At 41.5% G+C, this 22,576-nt stretch overlaps 1 protein-coding gene across 1 annotated transcript in view; it reads right to left on the bottom strand.

Annotated features, from left to right (window-relative positions):
* Positions 1 to 21,380, bottom strand: part of LOC111862337 (ITG-like peptide) — a 46,598-nt gene extending 25,218 nt beyond the window's left edge. Inside the window, exons 1-2 of the mRNA XM_023847638.2 lie at positions 21,281 to 21,380; positions 19,622 to 19,776 (exon numbers count right to left, since the gene is read on the bottom strand). Coding sequence (XP_023703406.1) covers positions 19,622 to 19,774 — 153 coding nt within the window. The 5' untranslated portion in view covers positions 19,775 to 19,776; positions 21,281 to 21,380. The remainder of the gene's footprint in view (positions 1 to 19,621; positions 19,777 to 21,280) is intronic.
* Positions 21,381 to 22,576: the final 1,196 nt, after the last annotated feature.

The following is a 22,576-nucleotide window of genomic DNA, read 5'->3' as shown; positions in this document are numbered from 1 at the left end:
ACCAGTGAAGGGACTGAAGCCAAGGTCCATACATCATATCGAGTATACTTCAGACGGTGAACAATATCCACCTTCAAATTATTATACCATAGAACTGACCTTTACGGTCAATAGCCCTATTTTACTCCAGGCTAATCCTAGTAACATTCTGATCAACAATTGAAATCTCGCCCCTTTCGCTGAAGCTATACTTTCCCCGTGTTATCTTATAACAACAGTTTCCTTGAGACAGGCTAGTCCTAGAAATCCTGTCTCGAGTCGAAAGGATTCGTTCCAAAAATTCATAATTTCCTTTTAAAAGGCGGGAGTACTCGGTCTGAGAATGCAGCATGTGCACCCATGCCAGACTCATATCAGATTTCATGAGATTTTGATAAACGGTTGAGACAGAGAGGTAAGCAGAAACGGTAAGCTCTCCTAAAGGCTGGCTTCACGCATGGAGAGCAGTCCTCACATGGCTGATTTGGGTACTTACTTAACAGTGTTATAGCAACTGCAAAATTGGATAAAACCAATGCAGCAGCCGTCTTTGTGCCATGTAGACGTGTAAGGCGATTGAAGATAAAGTTCCATATACCCAATCTTCGGCACATTTTCATGCTCCGGCTGTTTTATTCCTAGGATATGAACACTTTATCCATTGGATAGGACACTAGGTCAGCTCCAGAGCTCCAGGATGGACCTGGTGATGAAAAAGAATCAATTCCGCTGAGGGAAATCGAATTTGCGTAGTGCAACCTGAGCTGATTGGTTCCTGTGGGCGGGGGTTAAAATGCAGCGCTTCATGAAAGGACATGGGGCAAATAGAGAGTCGTTACCACCTGCTTACTCAGCATGAACGGATCTCCACTTACATACAATCCGCTATTACGGCTAGCGTGTTGTGGTTACGAGAGTAATCATTCATCCATGGCCGCGCCATAGCTCAAGCGGTTAGTCGCTGTCTTCCCACCGCGGCGGCCCGGGTTCGTTCCCGGATCTGGTCAAGTGGAATTTGTGGTGAACAAAGTGGCGCTGGGGCGGGTTTTCTCCGAGTACTTCGGTTTCCCCTACCAATCTTCATTCCATTAAATTCTCCATCATCATAATCACGCGAGGCAGGCTACAATAGGCCCATCAGTGGCCGCCGTGCCGAGTGGACCCAGTTGGACTCCACCCCTCACTAATCGAATTAAAAAAAATTATTCATCCAAAATTACCGACAAACTTGGAAGAGACTTCATAATCATGCAACTTACGCTTAACGTTCACAGTTCAAATTTATTTCGTTCATGGCATGTCCTTCGTGTATCTCCCCTTGCCAATATCAACGAATAATTTGTTGGAAACATCGTCGTCATATTCACTGTTCTTATTATTATTATTATTATTAAAGTAATGAGCGTTAAATGCCTAAAGGAGCCAGGATAACCAGTTGATATAGCGACGCAATACTAACTGAACGACCGAAGTTCAATTCCACAGCATCCAGACCGGCTCTGGGGCCCACACGACCTCCTGTGCAAAGGATACTTGGGGATTCTCTCCCAGGAAGTAAATCGGCCGGGACGGGAAGCTGACCACTCACTTCCTTATAGTGAAGAGATCAGGAATGGTGGAGCTAATCCTCCGCTCCTCATGCGTTTTCATACGATGGTGCTTAATTTATTATGCATAGGGACAACTTTACTTTACCTTTATGTAAAATTTCTAATAAAAAAAATATCTATATCAGAATACCAAATAATTTCGTCTACTTATTAATAACCTTGACAGAAGAATATTGAATAAAATTTTGCTTGAAGTTGATAGGTATGATATTGGTCCCTAATTGCGCCAGTCTGTTAATTTTTCAATTTTATAAGCGGATATAATTATATATTCCTTCCGTTACTGCTGTAATTTTTCATACTTTCAGATTAAATTAACAAATGTATACAATTTAGCTTTAGTTAGTTCTGCAGAATTATTATTAACTAGCTGTACCCGGCCAAGTGTTGCTGTGGCAGATCGAGTGAATTCAAAAATTTTATTGGATAATTAACCGCTTCATTTGCTTCCACAACAGTGTCGACGGACTTGTATGTGACTGCCTCGCAGTGAATGTTAGACTGAATTATATTGTTAAGTACGTAGACGTCTTTGTTCTTGGCCGCAAGAATAGCTCGTTCACTCAGCCGATCGTGATTCTTATAATTGGTTTGAATATTGGGAAATACTTTCAACCAATTCTTCTTTTGACGTCACTAAATTGCAGAAGTTATGAGGCAACGAAATTCATCCTGAGGACAGATCAACCGGCACCTTTCCGTTCCCAATTTCCAGCAATTGATGTGAGAATATCTCAGCTGATCGATCGTTTTGCAGCTGGACACGCATATTTGTAGTTAATTTTAACGTCTTTACGTGTCGCCACAAAGTAGAGTATTTCAGGCAAGCATTTATTTCGTCCGCTGGTGTCGATCGAGGAATTACAGGTAATGTTTGCCTGAAATCTCCTGCAAGCAATATTAATGCGTTCCCAAATGGTCTGATGTTTCCACGCAAATCTTGCAATGATCGATGAAGAGCCTCGAGCGATTTTTTGTGCGCCATTGTGCATTCATCCCAAACAATAAGTTTGCATTTCTGCAATACCCTTCCCATGCCTGATCCTTTGGAAATGTTGCACGTGGGAGTTTCAATGAATTGCATGTTCAATGGCAATTTCAAAGCGGAATGAGCAGTTCTTCCACCTGGTAGCAATGTCGCAGCTATTCCGGACGACGCAAGAGCTAAGGCTATGTCATTTTGGGATCGAATTGCTGCCAGAATCAATCTAATTAGGAACGTTTTACCAGTTCCTCCTGGCGCATCTAAGAAGAAGAATTCTGCAACCCCGTTATTGACAGTTTGCATTATTTGATCGTAAATGCCTTTTTGCTCAAGCGTTAGCTTAGGAATATTTGATTGCACATATGACAAAAGATCACCCGTGTTGTAATTTTGTTCACGACGCAATTCTACATTGAACGAAGCAGCAGCAGATCGATTCGGTGATGGCATTCCCAATTGATTGAGAACTTTGTTCGCGATTTCTAAGCACAAATCTTCAATCATTATCAACGCTTCGTTGCAGATTTCTGCTGTGAAATCCATGTTCATATTGGAATTTTCCTTGCGTATTCGACGGAAAATATCTTCAGCCATGTGCGATTTATATTTCTCCCATAACTCTGTTGGAGATGAAGGAGAGCAGGCGGTCAATATGATTGCAAACAATGCACGAATTTGATGTGGATGTGACGTGTTGCACGCGTCAGTAATGCATGTAGCGTGTTTGGGTATGTCACGCTACAAATAACTTTATGCCGTATTAATTATAGCGAATCTTTATTGTAATTCACTTGCACACTTTACAATTATCGCCACTTGCAGTATTAGAGTTACTGGTTACACAATCTCTCGGCCAATACTTCTGTATCTCTTGGCGTCTAGGTTCCAACCTTATTCAGCGGCAGCTATTCCAAGACTGACTGGGCGAATGAATTCAACCCCCTTTTATACCCTCGGCTGCTGCTATGCAAATGAGCCTTTGTCATAACCGCGGAAACGCTGCTTTGTTGATTTCGCGATTCCTACGCAACGACCCATTGTTATTGCGTTGTCTCTATGGGAACGCTCCGTGTATTCGTCGTAATCGTGGAGATTCGATACAGTATCACTACTGTTACTTCCTATGCAACGGTCTGTTCTAGCGTTTCCATAGGGGTGACTCTTCTGAATTCCAAATTCCAATTCTGTTTTTCAAAAGAAGCATGTTTTTACCTGTCACAGGTGTGACATCTATATAATAGTTATATAAAAACACGCGCGCATTCGAATGAAACGTTATATCAAAATTTCGAAGCAATCGGTGAAGAAATTTCGGAGATTTAGGATCCTGAACAAACGAACATTTACATTTTTATTTATATAGATACCTGGAGTTTTGTACCTTTCAAGCCTCTGTGTTTAGTTTTGTTTGGCCTGGACTCTACAATAATTGCAGTTCACCCTACTTTCTTCTGTCAAACAGTTCTGAGAACTGCTCACTCAGTGTGCTTTAATTCTGTGACTTAGTCAATAAGTCGGGAGACCCTTCTGGCACGTTTGAGTCGCATTCGGTAGCATAACGTGCTCTTGCAAAGTGCTGAAAGTTGGAACCCTTTTATTAATATAAATGTGGAGCAACTGTTGAATGCCACCTTTAAAGGCCTCTTGAATTCTTTGAACCGCCGATTGAAGGGGCTGTACCAGACCGACTCTCTCTCTCCTACAGTCTGTGGCGCCAATTAAAACCGCAGCTTTTTCAAGGTTTCTGCCATGGCAATCTCTCGCCTATATTATTTAACATCCATGGAACAGAGGTTCCTGAAACAGGGAGTTTCACTAGTATAAAGTGAGTTTCACTTGCAGTTAATCCTTTTGAGGTTTCACTGTGAACTTCATCCTTTACTTGAGTGGCATCTGTTCGAGAGGAGAAATAAAAAAAGTATATATCAGATCCGGTAGTTATTTAATTTAATAGGAGCGAAAACTATTATGCTATCCATCTATCCATCCATCCATCCATCCATCCGTCCGTCTAACCTTCTAACCGTCTGTCCATCTGTCTCCACAACCCTTCTGGACCTTGGCCGCTTGTTCAGTTTCTTATCTATACACAACCCGTAGGACTCCTTGGACGGGGGATCAGCCAGTCTCAAGGCCGCTACCTACACACGGATCATAAACACAGAATAAACGCGCATAGACATCCATGCCTCGAGTGGGAATCAAACCCATGAACCCAATGTTCACGCTGGGGAAGACGGGTCATGCCTTAGACCGCGCGGCCAATGTGATCGGCTTATATTTAATTACTGGGCAGAAATGAAGGTTTCCATTATATGTTGTTAGAAAATGCTCTCAAAAACTTCAAGAACATAAGTGATAATTTACGGAAGGAGAATTAATTTTTCATTTTCTAAAAGAAATTCGCATAACAGGTTCTAAGCGAAAATGTCCAGAAATTCTCGAACTAGCTGCTGTGATTTGCCTTCCCATCAATTTGATTCTTCTATCAAAAAACGTTCTCACATACTTTCCCTCCTGTCGATGGGTAATGTCCATTACTTCAATATTTCTTTTGCCAAATCCATAAAGATAGACTCATTTGCGTCCGTCTGCTTTTGGAAATATCTGACAGAGTTAATTTTTATGGACTTCCTCGTTAAAAACTGACAACTTACTCGGGTAAGTAGTGTCAGCCATAAAATAAACAACGGATCACCAAATATGAAGGAGCAGAGTTGGATTTAGGGCTCTCACAGCGATAATTATTAATTCTATTATCTTTGACGTCGTGTAGTCCCGTAGGAATTCGCTGACATTTCATACTGTCATACCTGCACCTGTCTTTCCATCCGCCGCAACCATAGCGGCAGTGACGTCAAACTCCTGGTCGTAATAGTGACTGCGGAACTCACAAGCGCACTTTCACTCGGAGACTATTATGTACTATGTTTGCGACGCCATGTAGCCTGGTAGAGGTTTACTTACACAAGACGTCACATGCCAGAATGTAGTATTCCTCATGGTTACCATGTTAGATTCCCAAATCACGTGCATTTTAATTAATTGTGAAAAAAATATCCGTCTCAAAACCAGCTGTTTCTTTGTAATCCGTCAAAATTCGGCGATTTCCTCTATATATTCCTGAACAAGACTTGTTATAGTGTGAATATGTATGCTTCTTTAGTCCCTTAAACAATTTTGGAGAAATTGTGCACGTCGTTTAATATGATTTATTGAAAGTTAGCTTAAATAGCATTGCATTTGGAGATCTCGTCTTGTTATTCTTAAATTCCTTGTTATCAATCATAGGAACATTGTGACAGTGTGAAAATACGAGGCGGAAACAGTGCAATAGAGTTTCTTTAAATTACATATGCTTCTAGATCTTCAAACTGCCTACATCGCATTTTTCATTTAAGAACTGAAATGCACGGGCCATTGTCACAAACTTGATGTTTCTGAAATCATAGTATTTCACCACACATATTATTTAGTCTTGTTTTTTCAAAACAAAACCCGCCCAATATCACTATCTGTATCTGTAAGAGATCAATAGCTGGAATCGAACCTAGGACCTAACAAAATTCCATTGTCCGGCGGGTCGAATCCGGCCCTGCGCGGCGCTATTCAGCAGGGCTCCTTGCCGCATTGCAGCTACCACGTTTGGGGGGGGGGGAATGAAGGGTCGACGAACGTCGCTTTTCGCAGCCCAATACACGACTCTTCTCGTATTTACTGTCTCATCTACAGGAACACAGCAGTGAGAGGTCTTGTTATGTTGCTCTGGTTTTCTCACTTGTCAAGTGAACGACAGTTCTTTCCTGTTTAGAATGACAATAACAAACAGGCCCTCAATGCTTTCAGTTCGAACGACATTTTATTTAACTGGGCGTCCGTTAACTTTAACAAGACCATCACAACACTCACCGCAGACTGTGGTGACATCTGTTTTATGGGAAACGTTGAATTGAATTTCTTTATAGCACTGAATGACTTTACGGCCGCAATGATTTATGTGGGATCCACTTCTCATCGAAAAGACAGACATGTATTCTTCCGCAGACAGTGCTGTCGCATTTTATGCCAGGGACTTCTTCCTGAAGACTTCTCATGATTCAGCAGTCACATAATTCAAGATAAGTTTACTTATAGGAATAAATTCGCATTATTTCAATCTTTGCGCATAAAGTGAGGTCTTATTTATACATGTTATATTACATTATTTACCGCCTCTGTCGTCTAGTGGTCAGAGTTCCTGGCTACAGATCCAGGGGTCCCGGTTTCGATTCCCGGCGCTACCACATTTTCTGAATAATTGAGGAGCTATTTCAAGGAAATAGCGGCTCCGGTCTAGAAAGCCGAGATTAACGGCCGTGGGGATCTGTTGCGCTGACCACATGATACCCTCTATCCGCAAAAGTGGGCACTAACTTCGCCGACAAGAGGCGGACGCTAGGACAGTAAGTTCGGTTACGGACTACAGGCCACGGAGTTAAGTTATATCACATTATTTCAAATTCGCCTGATTAAAATCCGCATAAAATGCAACCGCACTTTACCTTCACCAAGGCCATGTAATTCTAAGGCTTTCATCTTCTGGGTTGCGAGTTCGATCCCCATTCATATTTGTTCAAGCATTTCTGTGTTGTGGCCTATGACAGAGAATATTTTGCAATCGGACGGACTCTCATTTAAGGTGTCCTGTCGCATGTAGAAAAGAATTCACAGAAATATTTCAGAGATCAGACAGACTCATGTTCAATAAAATAAACCTGCACCTTTATATCAGACTCTACAGTTCGCTGCATAAACACTTTCACGAGGCGACAGCTCTAGACCTCCACAGTGTGAGGAATTTTATTTTACATGAACTCATTTGATATGAATAAACATTTCTAAGAAAATTTATTTTAAATCCAGAAATCGTTTTGTTAGGCGCATTTTGAAAACCACGTATTGGCTTTACCATATCCATCCTTCTGTAGGTAACAGCAACTAACCTGCTTGACCAATTTAAATCAAACTACATATGTTACATTACATTAAATGTTGTTGGAACATTTTCATTTTAGTTCATTTTATTCATTCACTAATGGCTCTACAGCCTTTTATTAGGCCCTGGCCTCTTCTTCAGTTTCGTAATCTTTTTTACAGGGACGGTAGGACTCCATGGGCGAGTGATCCGCCTGTCGTAAGGCCGCTACCTACACACACAGACATCAGTGCCTTCAGTGGGATTCGAATCCACGATTCCAGCTATCAAGTGAGAGAAGACAATTTCGTTCTAGTTCAGCCTGGATAATTTTAGAGCATACTTCATTTGTCTACCTTTCTGGGCTATATAGGAATACTGTCACCTTATTTACTTTGAACTCCCAGTGTTTTGGGAATATATCAGATTTTTATGAGGGAATGGCCTCAATAAAGTTGTTGTGGGCGTCCATGTAATACATATGTCACATATTACACGGCGTTTCCATGAAAGTATAAAAAATATTATTTGCCAAAAGTACGTCGTAGAAAGCACTGCCCAGTCTTCTATAGGACTCTACGTGATATCTGTTCCTTTTACAACACATGTGGACCGATAACAGCGACATGTGTCCGATAAGTCACCGTACTCCTACGTATGTATGGATCCATCGGAAATGCATGAGCTCCACTGTGTCTGACAGACATTAAAGAGACACCATCTTTACATAGAAGTTACATTTTGATGCTGAGTGCTCTGGCAGCGCTCCAATGTTTTTTATTATTCTTATCTGTGACTATCTCTGCTTTACTTACAGCTGTGAACGTAGACAAGGGAATCAAAATTGCACGTCATTTGTAAGAATCTTATATGATGAGTATGTAATGTGGATGTCGTTTATGTCTTCTTGCGTCATCTTTGAAACTAGTCAACGGATTTTAATTAAATTTGGTATTAAGGCTGCCTGTATAAGAATTATACGTTTTCTCTGTAGAATCAAACGCTTCCTGCACTGTAAACCTTTTGTAACCTCCTAAGAGGTATACCACACGCTCTAGCTGTTATTCTTTGGTTTTACGAAAATTCTTATTACCTCATGCTCCGGCTTCTATTAAATGTCTTTGAGGAAGTTACAAGTCCTTTTATTTTAAGTTCTCACATAAAACTTTCTCATTGTGCATCGCTTCATTGGTACTACAGTAGCCTAGAACATTTCACTATCCTCCCCATAAGCCAGAAACCTCACCACACCAAGTTAGTAGTTTAAGTGAAATATAAACTGTGACAGATAAGAAGAGTGCAAGCAGATGCTCATGCACTTGGTTTTGTTGGCTAGGTTTGCAGCACAAATTTCTACCTCTTTTTCTATCCAAATTCCACGCATGTGTGTTCTCTATCATAATTTTTATTTAATATTTTATTGTTATCTCTCGCCGAATTAGCCTAGTCGCAGGCAATTAAATAGCTGTGAAGAAGCTGACAAGTGTTGACCAGTGACTGAGGTTAGCTCTTTCTAAGGGACCCAATTGAGTAGGTGTCTTCCCCTCTCACCTGAGGACGGAAACAGATCCAGGCTCCAAAACGTTTTTTTTTTCTAGTTTTCAGAATACCGGATGATGGATAAAGTCCCAAAACTCAGTAATTCCGAAGAAGAGTACAGCCTTGTGGGTCTTAACCCCGTGTAGTTTCGAGATATCCCAATATTTCGGAGGAACTTCTCGCCTTCATCTTCTGGATGGAAAATTATATCAAGCAAGAAACCAACAGAAGCAGATATAAAACTGATCTAGACTCAGCTCGCAGCTTCGCTTACTTTTGAATTGAATTGAATTGAATTTATTTACATTCTATAAATCCTAAGCTGGTTAGTACCTTTGGATACAGAACAAGTCAAAAGGTTACATACATAAGTACAGGCAATTTTAGCTTAAAAATTAATATAACTTAATTTTACATCATTCTCTATTTACATTGAAGTATTCATCTAAAGAGTAGAAGGAATGAGCATGTAGATAATTCTTTAACTCTGACTTAAACTTTTTAGTATCATTGCCCAAGTTTTTAATACTTTGTGGCAGATTGTTGAACACTTTTATGCCAGTAAAGTAGACTCCTTTTTGATATACTGATAAAGTTGATGAGGGTAGGTGGAAGTTATATTTTTGTCTAGTATTCATGTTATAGACATCAGAATTTAATTTGAATTTCGACCTTGAAGATGGAGGCAGTATGTTCCTCCGATATATCGGGCTGTCTCCGAATTAAACTTAAAAAATCCAAGTGACTGTAAACTTCATAACCACCGTCCCGAGAACATTTAAATCCAAAGTTGTAACAAACATTATAGAATTTTCAAATAAGAACTGAAGACTAAAGTTCACAATACGACAGTACAGTAAGAGTAAGACCACTTCCTTACTACAGCTGATAACACAACACAGCATGAGCTTACGAGAGCAGAGGTGAGTTGACAATGAGGCACTGAGTACAGGATCAGGAGGCAAGAGGGCTGTACACTCATAGCGTGACATCCAAGTCACTAACTTCGTGACACGGATTAAAACTCACTAATTACTACATTAATTCAGCAGCTGACTGAGTCACGGCTTCATTCTCTTGTTTATTCGCCCGGTGACTCTAATTCATGACTCATCCAATGATCGACTCGATCACTAAATCATTCAGTCCTTCAGTCAATGATTACTCATTAATCGCTAATTCAATTACTCATCTGTGTCAGAATCATAGATCAGTATATCGTTAATTACTTATACAACTCGCTCACTTATTTACTTACTGACTCACCACTAAGTCGCTTAGTCTCGAAACGGCTTGATAACTGAAGCACTCAATAAGTCACTCATTCGGTGAACCGTAAGTCGCTTTCAAGATTTCTCGCTCATTGACAGATTAATTTACTAAATGTTAATGCAATAAATGGCTTACTTATTGTCCTGAAGAGATTTCTGTGTTTGGATACCATCTTGGCGCACAAATCTAAATCTCAGTCTCGAAATAAGACGAAAGAAAGACTATGAGCACTTCACGCTCTGTTCTGCTTTTCCTTTTTTGCTGTTTCTCCTATACTTATTTAATGTACTAGTTGCTTATGTTTTGTGAGGCGAAAGGTAAAGTTAACCATGAAGATGTGTGGAGGAGTGCAGGTATATATCTCCACCGCTGTAGACCTCGGCACTAGACTAAGGTGAATGGTCAGATTTATCCCCCGGGTGCTTGATCCCCGGTACCCATTGGACAGGAGTGTGTGTGGGCTCCAGAGACGGTCCGAACGGTATGGAGAAGTGAATGACCTCTTGTCTATTCCAGGAATCGAATTACAGCTCGTAACCCGTCGCTATACCGACTGAAATGTTTAAGGCCTACACATTTTTGTTTTTAGACTAGTTTCATTATTTTGAAAAATGAAAAGAGGTTTATGAAATCACCTTGCTGTCTGTGTATCAGTCTCTTCTTATGTCTTTATATACCCCCTAATTTTTATGGTTTTTGAGGCTTATGAGACTTCTGACACCACCTTGCTCTCTGTCTGCGTACTCACAGAGTGTCTCCGTCTGGTTCCTTTGCATATTTTGCTTTCTGTTCTTGGTTTCTCCTTCCTGCCCACTCTTTGTATCTCTCGCATATTCTCAGGAACTCTGCAGATTCCCCACATGTTCTGGTTCGTGATGAAAAGTCTCCCAACGGCTCAGTTGAGTTAAAGGTTATAAATCATTTGGTTCTGTTGTACTCACCGACAACATTTAACCTTCCTTTAGGAAGTCTGAAGCGTGTATCGCTATGGAAAGAAAGGAACAGCTTGGAGTTTCAGTGCATTCAGTACTGTAACAGAAACATGCAGTTCAGCTGCTTCGGGCAAATTTACATAAAGGTTACAAATGTTTAGTAAAATGGAGATGACGAGACATGTTTGCAAAACAAAGCTTTGCGGACGTGTATGTTCTCACAGTGAATAGATTCAGGTTTTCCTGTAGTACAGGGATATAACCCCCAGGACAGAAATCTTTAGCGCTCTAATATAATGGAAAAATTGTGAAAGCAATGAGGAGTTGTATTCGTTCTTCCCGCTGTTGGGGAGAAAGACAAAGCTCTGTGGTAGAATAAGACCGCGCCATAGCTCAAGCGGTTAGTCGCTGGCTTCCCACCGCGGGGGCCCGGGTTCGATCCCGGGTCTTGACAAGTGAGCTTTGTGGTGGACAAAGTGGCGCTGGGGCAGGTTTTCTCCAAGTACTTCGGTTGCCCCTGCCAATCTTCATTCCACCAATTGCTCCACAATCACCCTCACCTATCATCTAGGGCTGGTACAATAGGCCAGATGTGGCCGCAGTACAAGGGACTTAGTCCCACCCCACTAGCAATAAAAAAAATGGTAGACTAGATGAAATTTTAGTCATTTTAATACATTCATCGAAATGTCGACAGTAACGAACTATGGTTACAATTAGACTGATAAAAACGAAAGAACTAAACCACTGATTAACACCTCCACCGAACTATACTCGATCAGCGAGCTTAGGTCGGAACAGTGAAGTAGTTCATTTCAGTTTAAACCGCCTTGTATTTCGACATTAATAATTTTACTTGCAGGAATAAAGCAAAGTAAAGGTATCCCTGTAACAGGTCGTGAAGGCCCATAGGGTTGTGAGACATTGAGGGTCCCACATTATCTAGACAATCGGCTCAAAGATGGCCGTAAGGTTGTCAGCCATGCGTCCCGGTCGCGCTTTACTCCCCAGGAAATTTATTTAATTAATTCCTGGTACTCATTTCTGTTGGAGGCCGAGTACGGCTGGAAGGATGAGGTCAATTGAAAAAAATCCAATGACCTCATCGGGACTTGAACCCGCGACCTTCCGACTTGCAATATAGTGCCTCAACCAACTACGATACCGCGTGCACCATATTTCGAGCAATAAATACAGGAATATCTTCAAACATTGCATGATAATTTTTGGTAGTTCTGAACAAGCTGCTGCTTCTCCCAAGTTTGTAGGATAGTTTCTGATATTGAAAGAGAAACGAGTGATGATTATATTAAAATGATTTCCGTTTGATTTTAAGTACTGCACCAATGGCTCAAATGTTACTTCAAAATCTCGAATGAATGTGGATTTCGTTGTCCATTCAGTCACCTTTTCATTTCTTTCTTCTGAGTACCAGAAATTCTGAAAAACAGCTGTCCGTCTGTCCGTGTATCTCACACATAAGACCATAATTCTTTTCCTTTAAAAATGGAACAGTCTTCGTGGTTATTCATGGATGAGACAATTTATCTTCCAATGCTTTAATTACTGAATAAGATCTAAACGTTTGTCTCCATGGTACTCTTAAAAATATTATGTTGTTGGACATTATCCGCCATCTTGTCTTTATCTAGAAACCGTCCTGTTTATTTGTCAAAATACAACGTTTCGGAGACTGGATTCTGTCTGCGAAACGTTGTGTTTTGAAGAATAAACAGGATGCTTTTTAGATAAAGACAAGATGGCGGATAATATCCAAGAACATAATATTCCTACTTTAGTTACTGGTACATGGGGATCAAGTCAGGAGTGGTAAGATGGGGCTTCATGCAGCACGGATAGGAGAAACAAGACAATTGCTTTCGGAGAATCTGAAGGAGGCTGTTAAGGAAACCTGCCCAGATGGAAGATAATAATATAATGTATCGTAAAGAAGTAAAATGAGAGAATATGGACTGGATTCATCTGGCTCAGGATATGGTCCAGAGGCGGGATTTTATGAACACTGCTATAAATATTCGCATTCTGTGAACGGCGTGAAATTGCGGAGTTAGCTAAGCAAATGCTGGCGCTGCAGCCCTTATTTGGGCCTAGGCCTACCTTCATGAAACTCTCCGTCAAGAGAGATTTTGCTCAACGAAATTACCACTGAAAACCCTTATTTATTTATATGTTTCTACTAATGATATTTAAAATCCACCGTTCCTTATCTCAAGAAATGTAAATGAGACAAAATTGTAACTTACCTTAGTCTGGTGTAAAGGGCCGCTTGGGAAAATGGAATTAGATGACCCGAATTCCTGTGTATTCCGGGAATGACCTACTTACAATTTTTTGTGAATTCAACAACAGAACACACTACAAATGATTGCTTGCAGGAATTGTTAAGTGCACTTTAGTTGAGAACACTTTAAAAAACGACAAAGATTATCTTCAAGAGCCAACAGCTCATTCAGAAAACTTGTTTCCATAAAGGTGCAAAGTAATCCAGCAAATGATAACATATGCTTCATTTATCATAACCACTACAGTTTGTTAAGTGCCATTAAATGTATTTGTTCTTCGTTCTGTGTCCCAACCGGAGAACAAGTGTATTTGGACCTGCCCCAGTAGCTCATTCTTAAACGTCAACAAATCCCTTCTTTAATTAAACCTTGAAGATAAGCTCGCGTGACACTTGAATAAAGAACTGAGAACAGTAGCCACATAAAGGCCGCGCGGTCTAAGGCATGAACTGTCTTCACTCTCTAGGACGCTGGGATCGTGGGTTCGAATCCCACTGAAGGCATGGATTTTTGGTGTGTGTATGCGTTTGTTATGTGTTTTTGTTGTCCTGTGTTTAGGTAGCGGCCTTGCGACGAGCTGATCACTCGTCCAAGGAGTCCTACCGTCTGTGAAAGATTGTTACTGAACTGAGTAAGAAGTCAGGGTTCTGAATGAGCTTTAAAAGCCAATGAAAATAAATCTGCAGAGCTCCATTCAGGACAAATAGCAGTTTTATTTGCATATAACAGAGCACACAACATCACATCTATGAAAATGGCAATTAACATTATTTCAGCTGACACATCCCTTAACAGTTATCATAAAATCGGCTTATTTATACTCGTATTAGCCCTGGGAATACCATTAGTATGAATTTAATTATGCATAGTGCTGTACATTAGAAGGACAAAGCGAAAATTGTATCCTAGAATGATTAAACGTTTTGTCGGGTGAAGAATTATTTCATTCTTGCGTGTGTTGCTGCAATTAAGGCGTAGTGTTCTGTATTTGAAAATGAAATTAGTCTGTCGGAAGTCATGACCTTAGCGGTGGTAGCAAGTGACGTCACCACGGTTAATGTGTTTTTCTTATTGCTAGTGAGGTGGGACTAAGTCCCTTGTACTGTGGCCACTTCTGGCCTATTGTACCAGCCCCAGATGATAGGTGAGGGTGATTGTGGAGCAATTGGTGGAATGAAGATTGGCAGGGGCAACCGAAGTACTCGGAGAAAACCTGCCCCAGCGCCACTTTGTCCACCACAAATCCCACATGACCAGACCCCGGGATCGAACCCGGGCCCCCGCGGTGGGAAGCCAGAGACTAACCGCTTGAGCTATGGCGCGGCCTAGTTCTATTAGAAAGTGTTAACTTCAGTCATAGGCCGCGCCATAGCTCAAGCGGTGTGGTCAAGTGGGATTTGTGGTGGACAAAGTGGCGCTGGGGTAGGTTTTCTCCGAGTACTTCGGTTGCCACTGCCAATCTTCATTCCACCAATTGCTCCACAATCACCCTCACCTATCATCTGGGGCTGGTACAATAGGCCAGAATTGGCCGCAGAACAAGGGACTTAGTCACACCACACTAGCAATAAAAAAATAACCTCAATCATTGAACTCACTGGATCAATGGGTCCAGTGATTGAGTTTACCAGTTTCTGAAACTTTGTGTTTTTCGGAATATCGGAAGATGGACAAAGTCCAAAAACTCAGTAATCCTGGACATATTGCAAACATATGACAGTTACTGCTGAATATTATACATTATTTTCACGAGTAACGCGATAGCAGATAATATCTTCCGTACTTGATAACTCGATTTATTGGATAATTTCACATGTGATAACTACAGTTCATTATTAAACTTTCACGATTCCTGTATCTAGGACACCTATGACACACAAACAATTACAACACTCTCAAGGTTAACGCATCAACTACTGAACTGCCTTTATCGATGCCTTCCTGACGAATCCCCTCGAACAGTCTTCACTGTTTCTTATATAGGCTCGGCACGGACCACGCACAGAATACACATCAACTGCTCAGCAACGGATATCATATATTGTCGTCAGGCGTGTTCACCCCTGTATTGCCTAGCAATGGGCGCCCTATTGTTGCGCATCCATTGCTGTGATATAGTTTACCGGTCTGTTACCTAGCAATGGAAGCATTTCTATTGTTGGATGCGCGTTGCAGAGCAGAGATCTTCACTTCCCCACAGCGTTCTGACCGTGTCTATAGCTCACCCAGCCTCCTATTTAGTGGGTAAGAAGGGACCCTTTTCCTGCAGGTGAAGTTGCCTAGGCGCGAAGTTAACCAGTTACATGTATCTTGTGCGGAATTTATTAATGCATGCAGCTATACCTCCATGCCCTCCTTCCTCTGTATAGTAGATATTTAACACAGGGTTAATTTTATCTTTACTTTGAACCACCATAATAGTGTTGCCCTAACTTCGACTACTGACCTATGAAAGTGATATCTCCAGTTCTTAAGGTTATAGGAATTTACATAATATCACACCTAATTTATTACTCTTGTTACTTAGATATGTCACGCAATTTCAGTGTTACAAATTTAGATCTATCACAATAATTTACTCTCTGTGTCCATAATCCTCACTCAGTGGACTGACATCATTAAATCTGAACTGTGCAAGAGTTTAAATTTTGTTAGCAATGGAACAGATAAGCAGAAGAATGTCCTGTGTGAAGATGTTTGGGTATAGTGTTTCAGTATCGATAGGAAAACCTTTCCATATCACACTGATAAAATGCATCCACTCTACGGAGAAGGGTACATCAAATCTTGTGTAGGAAGCCTTATAGAAGAGGAAGTCCTGTAAAAGTGTTTCTGAAGTTCCCACCGACGTATGAATAGCGGAAGGCTGTTCAAAACACAATCTTGTTATTTGTATTATTTGGCCCCATTACTACAGTTATTTGTACAGGTACACCATAAAAAGAAAAAAACAAACTCCGTGGTTTCATTCAGCCAGCGAACTATACCGACCGAGCGACCGCCGCTTGTCGGCGAAGTTAGTGCCAACTTTAGTGGATAGAGAGTGCCACGTGGTCAGCCCAACGAATCTCCACGGTCGTTGATTTCAGTTTTCTAGATCGGAGCCGCTATTTCCTTGAAATAGCTCCTCAATTATCCTCACGAGGCTAAGTGGACCCCGTTCCAGAACCACTACTTCTCAGAAAATCTGGTAGCGCCGGGAATGGAAAGCGGGACATCTGGATGTGTAGCTAAGAACTCTGACCACTAGACTACAGAGGCGAGTCACAGACACAACATACACTAAAATTTTACCACAAGTTTCGGCAGTTGGGCCTAGGCCCACTGGGGCTGCAGTACCAAGTAAAAAAAATAACTGTCCTAAGCCGGTCTAAAAAACCTCGATTAACGGCCGTGGGAATTATTACGCTGACCACGTGACACCCTCTATCAGCAAAAGTTGGCACTAACTTCGCCGACAAGCGGTGGTCGCTCGGTCGGTATATTTCGTTTGCGGACTACAGGCCACGGACTAATATTTCTAGTTGTTGTATACTGACTTAATGTCCTGTGCATGATATTTTTAATAAGAGTATTATCTCTTAACTCATGATGACGTAACGGTCTACGTCATTAAATGACGATGACGCATGCTCATTCCCATAGTGGGTAGAGAATATTTGAAATATACTGAAGACTAACCAGGAAATATTGTTGAGAACTATTGTTTTGTTATCTTCAGCGGTGCGTGAAAGTAGAAAACCATAACTGGTTGCGCGCAGTAACGTAATTTATCAAGGATCTCACCAGAACAGTTCGCTGGTCCTTCATTTTCATTATCGAGTAAAGCGGCCTGGGAAATCCCATTCGCCCTCAGCTGCCACTGACCGGCGGTACTCTGTCCTGTTATCTGAAGTGGCTTCTGAGTGTTGGTGGTGCTGCGAACTTACCCGCTTGAGTAAACACTCATGATTCTCTTGATGACTGCATGTGAGAAATGTCGGTTGTGGAGAATATAATGTGGTTATATTAGCGGGCGTAGAAACAAATGTAAACTAACGGTAATATTTTCACAGCCAAACAAAGGGACAGTGACCAGGAAGTAATATACTGCCACTAAATTAAATTTCTTAATTGATATGTTTTGTAGAAACATGAAATGATAATACAACGCAACATATTCTTAATTTTCTGATAAGATGTGCAAAATAAACTGCTTTTGTCAGATTCAATGTCATGACCCCATAAAACATATTCTTTATTAACAATTCTGGGACAACGTACGAGTAGGCATCAACAAGGTGGAAAAGAGAAACGGATTTAAAAAGCTTTTTAGAAAAAAAATTGACGTGTGGAATCTATTGGAGGCGGGATAGCTCGCCATAATAATTGGCTACGGGCTGGACGGTCAGTGAGTCGGTGTTCGGTTACTGGGAGGAGCAAAATATTCTCCTCTCCACCATATTCAGCGCAATCCTCTTATCCAATTAGTGCCGGGGTATCTCTCCTCGGGAGTTAAGCGGCCGGGGCGTCATGCTGATCAGCCACTTCCATCTGGTGCTGATGTTAAAATGAGGGGTAGATATAGCTGTACTTTCCCCTCCGTCTTCATGGCTTGGTGACTAATTAATTAATCATTGGGAACATTTTAAATATACTTACCTTCAATGTGGAATTTTTATACATTTTTCGTTATAAGACCCAGAAACCTCAGGGCTCCCAAGTAAGAAGAACGTTATGTAAAAGTGACTGAAGTCGTTGCATTATTTAATAGATCTTATGGCTTAATGTACTATATACTTATTCTCACGCACCTGAACGCCGTTCTTCCGCGACTACTTCTTCGACACATCTGTAAAGTGGGTAGTCTATGCATCATCTGCAGGCGATTGCCAGAACTTGCGCTGTGTGAGATTTACAGTTCTCAACGGAGGTAACAATTAAAGAGTACAGTACTCTGGGATATTACACGGCGTAGTGCGGTAGAATTTTACCGACGTATCGGAGGAATATGCTGCCTCCATCTTCAGGGTAAAAGAAGGAAATTTTCAGCTAGATTGTAATTATTTTATACTGTACGGAATAGCGTAGTCGGTATAGCGTCTGGCTACGAGCTGGACGACATAGGGGTCAGAGTTCGAGTCTCGGTAGGGTAAAAAAATTATCTTCTCCACAGGGTCCAGACTGGCTCTGGCGCCCACCCAGCCTCCTTTCCAATGTGTACCGGGGGCTCTTTCCCCGGTAGTAAAGAAGCTGGGGCGTGAAGCTGACCACTCAGCTCCAACTAGTGCCGAGGTTAAGAAAATATGGATCTATACATCCACGCCTTCATAACGTAGTGCTTAATTGGTTACGCACAGGGACCACTTTGCCTTTAAGTGGAATGATCTCTAGACACATCACGGATATTAAGAACAACAAATAATACCCTACACTGAAGAAGTGTGCATGCACGTACTCTGTATTTTGTTCTTGTCTTGAGTAACTGCATACATTTATATGGTAATCTGATTTGTACATTACACACTAAGAGCAGAATATATCTAGAAGAATTTTCGAATTGTGTTTTTCCAAATACTGTTCTGTTATTTTATTAAAAAATATAAACAGAATGTTACAGAAGAGGTTCTACTTATGGAGTCCAGCATGGGTGATCCTACCAGTAGCTACGCTACCGCCGGCATAGCATTCAGGGTCTCTGGAGCACTCAAACCCCACCACCACAATAGGGCGGAGACACCATCGATGGGGAAGACAGTAAAATAAATGGATTAAATTTGTAATTTTTAAGGCGCCGACTTTTATTTATTTATTTATTTTTTTATTGGTACTGTAAGTCATTTTGGATTACTGTGAGCTTAGATTAACATTGGATGTGATTAAGAAGGTTCCACCGTATTTGTTTACTGAACGCGCATTTAACATGTAGCTTGTAATACAGGATATCAGCCTTATCTCGCTGGACGCTGAACGCAATTGCCACAAGAGCAACTGCCTTCTCATAGCGTCCTGAAAAGCCATAAACTACAATCCTTGTCATTAGTTGAAACATGTCTGTTTCCACTTACTTGTAGGAACGGCTGTGCCCGGTAGCCACCGTGACCCCCGTACCCCAGGTTGCTCAGCATCTCGGGGCTGAACCTGTTGAACAGCCCGCCCCAAGCGCACACGCTGTTCAGCACCGCCAGAAGGATCAGAGTCCCACGCAACAGGGACCGCATTGCTGCAACAGTGACACAAGTGCAACAGAGCACCTACAAGCGTGGAGATGTCTCGAGGCTCTACGAACCAGGATGTAAGGTGCCTAACAGAACGAAATCCCCGTGTGTGTCCCACCCGCGTATGAATAACAGCAATATGTTCCAAATCGAATCTAGTAATCTTCAAGGAATGCATCCTGTTGTGTTAATCTATATAATTTCTTCTTTTTTATCCTGTTTTTGATAGTTATGTTGAGACACAAAGAAAATTTGTAGAATGTATACAGTTCTAATGAGGACGTAATGATTTACATCACTAACTTACGATGTCACACCCTCGTTCCGATAGCAGACGGCGTATATTTTACTCCTGCTTCGTAGATTGAAATTGAATCCGATAGGTGTAAAAATGGAGCATGTCCAACTGCCGAAAGAGGCTATGTTCTTTTTCCAACTAACCGACTCAGTTATATTAGTCACACACCTACTGCCTGAATAAGTCCTGAAGGCGAATTGCGTCGAAGAGTGGGGGACACATTATTGGCAGCCCACACCGCTAGCAGGCAAAGTGGAGAAGCTACAATACGCCTTCGGTAACTTGTCAGTCAATAACTGGTAATATTTTAGCAATGGATTTTCTCTGGAAAGTCTATTGGAACATTCTAGGAACAATTGACCCCTAAGGTATATCTATCACTAGCCCCATGCAACCGAAAACTTCTTGAGAAGCCGTCAGACCCTCAATTACTCAATAAATCCCCACCATGATATGGAAACTGGATGTTCATTACCGTGTTCACAAGAGCCCCCACTGGCCCCTATCCTGATCCAGATCAATCCAGTCCATGCCACCCCATTTGATTTCTCTAACATCCTTTTTAATATTATAATCTTGTCTATGTAACTTCCTAGTGGTTCTTTCCTTCTGATGTTCTCATGGCCCCATATCAATTCCTCCTATCTTCTATGCTTGCTAGATGCCATTCCCATCTAACTTGACCTTTCTAATCATATTTATCAAAGGGTAGACGTCATGAAGCTCCTCATTATATGTTTGTCTCCAGCCTCATCGTACTTCATCTTTCTGGAGTCCAAGGTGAATCACTGTCAGCCAAAAGCCCTTCATGTAATCCTACTGGCGGAGTAACCCACTGAGATGCTGCAAAGGCAGTCCACAGCTCCACGCTGCTCGACATAAGCCATGTGACAGAGGTATATAGAGACTGTATCGAAACCAATCGGGTCTGCCTTTGCAGCATTTCAGAGGGTTAGATTCGACGCAACTTCCTTAGTGTTCCTCTTACCTAATACTGCCAGGAGCCGGTTCTCTCAATTCATTTCATAATGTTATTTTTACTATCGTCGTGCTCAAAACCTACACCTAATCATAAGGTTTTGCCGCCCAAAAATTTTTTACAGCTTTTTAACACCTTCATGCATAATGGAAAATTCTAATTTTGCGAACGGAAATGCGGGTCTGGACTGCCTTTATGTTCTAGAACCAAGTTCGTGTTTTAAGGTACTTACTTTCTGCAGTGTTGGTAGGCCTGCTGCTTACTGTGCTCGTCCCGGGCTGCAGGTCCCAACTGTGGGTCAGGCGGCTCAGAGCGCCGATCTATAATAGAGACACCTGCACCCCCCCGCGCCGTCGTAACAATTTGTGTGGGCGCTAGAGTGGCGCGCTTCCGTTGTTTGCTTTCTAAGAATGAAAACCACATACACAAAAATCGTGTATGAGATAAGATACAGAAGATATAAATAGAGGAAGCGAAATAGAGAAATGATTTAGAATTTCTTTAAACTCGCAATATACTCGTATGTGAGGTAAAAGGGCAAAGCAGTTCTTGTGATTAAGTTTGCAACCCTTGAAGACGTGTGGGGAGCGAAGATATAGCTTCTTGCAATCTTAACCTCGATAGCAGAGTAATCATCTTCACGCTCCGGTTGTTTTAACCTCAACCCCTCTGGGAAAAACAGCCGGTACCAATTAGGAAGGAAGCTGGGTTGGATTCAAGATTCGATCTAGACACTTTATAAAATAGAAAAATCTGCCTCTGCTGAGAATCGAACCCCAATTCTTCGACCGTTTATCCCGTATCCAGACGCGATACCGACTGAACTATTCTGTATGTATACCTACTTTAAGAAAACCTACTACTCGGTCGCAAAATCCATTTTCTATGATCGTAAGTATTTTCTTCTACGAAGAATTATTAGTACATTAGTAAAGCGAAGAAATAAATATATACACACACACATATATGTGTACGGTCATGCAGAAGACCAATTTCCGCGTACCTAGCTTTAACCATTCACCGGTTAGTTCCTTCAATCAAAAACCAATGTACTAATTGAAAGGCCGCTATGATATTTTGTAATCTAGAAAATTTACCTTCAAAACACAGCATATACTGCAACATTAGAACAGATGAATCTGTGATCACACGTTATATAGCACTAGTTTCGCTCTCACCTCACAAGCTCGCACGAGGGTAATGTTGGTGTTATTCATGGCGAGAACTCAGAAAGTATAAAGTTGTGATCGCACGTAGTAGCATAATATTGTGACACGACGCAGTGGAAGTCCATTGCTAGCCAACGGCTCGCCAAACGCACGTTCCCGCAGCAGCAAACAAGTGCATTTCTAGCCAAACACGCGTTCCCGTAGCAGCAAAAAAATTCATTGCTAGTCAAATGTTCGTACGTTTCCGTTTATAGTACGTTTCCGTGACAACGGACATTCTCCGTGGTTACCGGTAGACTAGATATGGAGCAGTCATTCGAATTGTAGTTCAGTCGTAAAAGAATTCAGAAGTTGAGTGT

The sequence above is a fragment of the Cryptotermes secundus genome, unplaced genomic scaffold (genome assembly GCF_002891405.2).
Source record: "Cryptotermes secundus unplaced genomic scaffold, Csec_1.0 scaffold408, whole genome shotgun sequence".
In the NCBI taxonomy this organism is placed as follows: Eukaryota; Metazoa; Arthropoda; class Insecta; order Blattodea; family Kalotermitidae; genus Cryptotermes; species Cryptotermes secundus.
The sequence above is the reverse complement of the archived record's forward strand: the minus strand, read 5'-3'. Positions and strand labels throughout refer to the sequence as shown.